Raw genomic sequence first — 3,089 nt, 5'->3', positions numbered from 1 at the left:
AAATCACATGACCGGGAGGAAGAACTCTCTAGTAGATCTCAAATTGGAAGGAAACAACTATGTAACTCTGGGTGATGGAGATATAAGAGAAGTCAAAGGTGTTGGGAAGACAGAAGGGGTGGGTATACCTAATCTAAACAATGTTCTACTTGTACAAGGACTGGCTGCAAACCTTATAAGCATCAGTCAGTTGTGTGATGAAGGATTTAATGTTAGGTTCACCAAAGATGAGTGCATCATCACTAATGAAGCAAATGAGGAAGTCATGAAGGGATTTAGATCTAAGGATAATTGCTATCTATGGAAGCCTGACACACCTGTCCACCCCTCTGACTACTCCATGATCAAAGAAGAATTAAAAGTTTACCATCACGAATCTGATGAGTCTGATGAAGAATCCTATGTTGGAGATCTCACCATAAGTGAACTGTCTACTGGTTTTACTGAGACCTATTTAATGAATGAGAAACTGTGTGCAAAAGTAAGGGAGTACAGAAGTATCAATAGATTTCTGCTAGAAGAAAGAGTAAACCTTGTGATGGACATTACAGATCGGGAAAGAAAACTGGAAAAGTCAAATGTGAGCAATGATCCTAAAAGACTATCTGAAAGCAATGTCACAGAGAATGTTGCAACAACATCTAAAGACATTGTGGCAGAAAAGGGTATGTTGGGTATCTGCTACCAAAACATATTATAGCAATTAACCCACGTGAGGGAATACTACTTGGGCTTTGTAAAAATCCATGTTTTGAAATTTCCCTCACTCAGTGTGCATATAAAGCTCCCTCGATCCCCTAGTATTCTAAAAACGACAAACTTTCCTAGTAGTTCTGCTAGCTACTCTCTGAGGTTGATCTACTTCAATTGTTCTCACAGGCGTCTAACAAGTTCTAGCTCTCTAAGTTTCGGAATGTCTCAGCAATCGAGTGATGATTCTCCCGTTTCAGACTCGGCAACACCGGAAGAGTCCTCTAACCCTAATAGAATTCTTAAGGTTGTCCCTTTAAGGACGATTAGCAGTGACGAAGTAAATGCCACAAAGCCTAAAACGACTCATGCAAAACGGCCCAAGGAGGGTATTCACAACAAGGGTACTAAATCCTCAGCATCTGCTACCATGGAGGAACTTACTAAAGAAGGATCCAAATATGTCGATAGCGTAATTACCAGGATTGTCACTCGTATTCTGAAGGAGAATCATCAAGTGCCTGGAATATCTATTCCTCTTCAAACCATAATGGTTGATCCCCTCAATAACACCAATAAGGTTGAGGCTGTTCACACCGTTGATAGTGACCTAGAAATCAACAAGGATGAACAAGGGTTTGCTAAGAATACCAATGTTACCGAGGATGTCAATGACATCGACAATAATGAGCACCCTAAGGCCAATACTGAAACTGATACTAATGTGGTAGACTTAGATGAGTACTCTGACGACGAATTACTTACCTCCTTGAATCCTAGTGTAGCCAACAGGCTAATGACAAGAAGAAAAGGCAAAGCTGTTGTCCAAGGATCTCCTAAAAGGAGCACTCAAGTAAACAACCCTGCCAAAGACACTGTCAGGAAGAAGAGTACTTCTGCAGGTCCTGTCAAGAGCAAAGTTGTAACCAAGAGTAAAGGGGTTGGTCCATCAAAATCTTGGAGCAGGGTCATTCCAAAGAAACGAAAGGAGCGGGAAATTGTTGAACCTGAATCTGATGTTGAAGTGAATGTCCCTTACATTCCATCGAGGAAGAAGCCTACAACCAGTAAGCTTGCTGCTAGTATTCCTGAAGTTCCCATGGATAATGTGTCTTTCCACTTTGCCTCTAGTGCCAGCAGATGGAAGTATGTTCTTCTAAAGAGATTGGCTGTTGAAAGGGAATTGGCTCCAAATGCTCTTGAAAACAAGGAGGTCTTAGAGCTGATTCAAGAAGCTGGACTGCTAAAAACTGTGTGCAATCTTCCCAAATGTTATGAGAAGCTGGTCAAAGAATTTGTGGTAAACCTATCTGAAGATTGTGGCAACAACAGGAATGCAGACTACAGAAAGGTGTTTGTAAGAGGTAAGTGTGTATCGTTCTCTCTTCTGTGATTAATAAATTCTTGGGAAGAACAGATGAAGCACAAACCGAGCTGGAAGTAACAGATAGCCAAGTCTGTCAAGTGATCACAGCCAAGCAGGTAAAAAGCTGGCCCATGAAAGAGAAGCTAACTGCAAGTAAGCTGAGCATCAAGTATGCAATGCTTCACAAGATAGGAGCAGCTAATTGGGTTCCAACAAATCATAAGTCCACTATCTCAACTGTGCTTGGTAGATTTCTGTATGCTGTAGGAACAAAGGCAAAGTTTGATTATGGAGCATATATTTTTGACCAAACCATGAAGCATGCTGGAAGCTTCAGTATTAAGGTTCCAATTGCCTTTCCATCCCTCTTGTGTGGTATAATTCTGGATCAGTATTCAAACATTCTCAATGAACATGATGTAGTGTGCAAATGAGAAAGTCCCTTGGCCTTCCATTACAAACTGTTTCAGGGTAAGCATGTTCCAGACATTGTCATGACATCAGCTGAAACTTCCAAATCTGGAGCATCAATCAGTAAAGCAGAAGTTATAGCAATGCCAAAAGAGACTTGCAAAGAACTGGAATCTAGAAAAATATCTATTGGAAAAATGATACGTACTCTGGAAATGGATGAGAATGAGGAGTTTGCAGATACTGAAGAGATGGAAGATAAAGATGAACAAGAATTGGAAGAAGAAAGTGCTAGTCCTGTTGATGACTCTGAGAAAGAAAGTTATTCAGACACCTCAGATGGGTCTGAATCTGAGCAGTAATTGCAGCTAGAGTCCAATTTGTTTTGTTTTTGTTTTTGTTTTTGTTTGATTTGTTCTTTTGCATTTAGTTCCGTCTGTTTTATTTAATTTCGGTCAGTTTAAATTTTTGGACTTATTTAAACTTGTTGAGAGAGGAGTCTTTTTTTTGGCTTTGGCATCTTTTGTGGCCAAACAGGTGGAGAAGTAATTCATGTCACCCCAAAACAACAAGAATGGTGGTTGTGTGTGATCAACAATACTAATTTGCTTATCTTTTGTGT

The 3,089-nt window shown here is 40.1% G+C and overlaps 1 protein-coding gene across 1 annotated transcript; it reads left to right on the top strand.

Annotated features, from left to right (window-relative positions):
- The first annotated feature begins 913 nt into the window (after window positions 1–913).
- Window positions 914–2,829, top strand: LOC131596984 (uncharacterized). The gene is made up of 3 exons (XM_058869708.1): window positions 914–2,054; window positions 2,108–2,400; window positions 2,527–2,829. Exons 1-3 carry the CDS (start codon window positions 914–916, stop codon window positions 2,827–2,829), a joined length of 1,737 nt encoding a protein of 578 aa, XP_058725691.1.
- The last annotated feature ends 260 nt before the right edge of the window (window positions 2,830–3,089 follow it).

Source organism: Vicia villosa, linkage group LG4, assembly GCF_029867415.1.
Source record: "Vicia villosa cultivar HV-30 ecotype Madison, WI linkage group LG4, Vvil1.0, whole genome shotgun sequence".
In the NCBI taxonomy this organism is placed as follows: Eukaryota; Viridiplantae; Streptophyta; class Magnoliopsida; order Fabales; family Fabaceae; genus Vicia; species Vicia villosa.
Note: the sequence above shows the minus strand (reverse complement) of the source record. Positions and strands in the feature narration are given on the sequence as shown.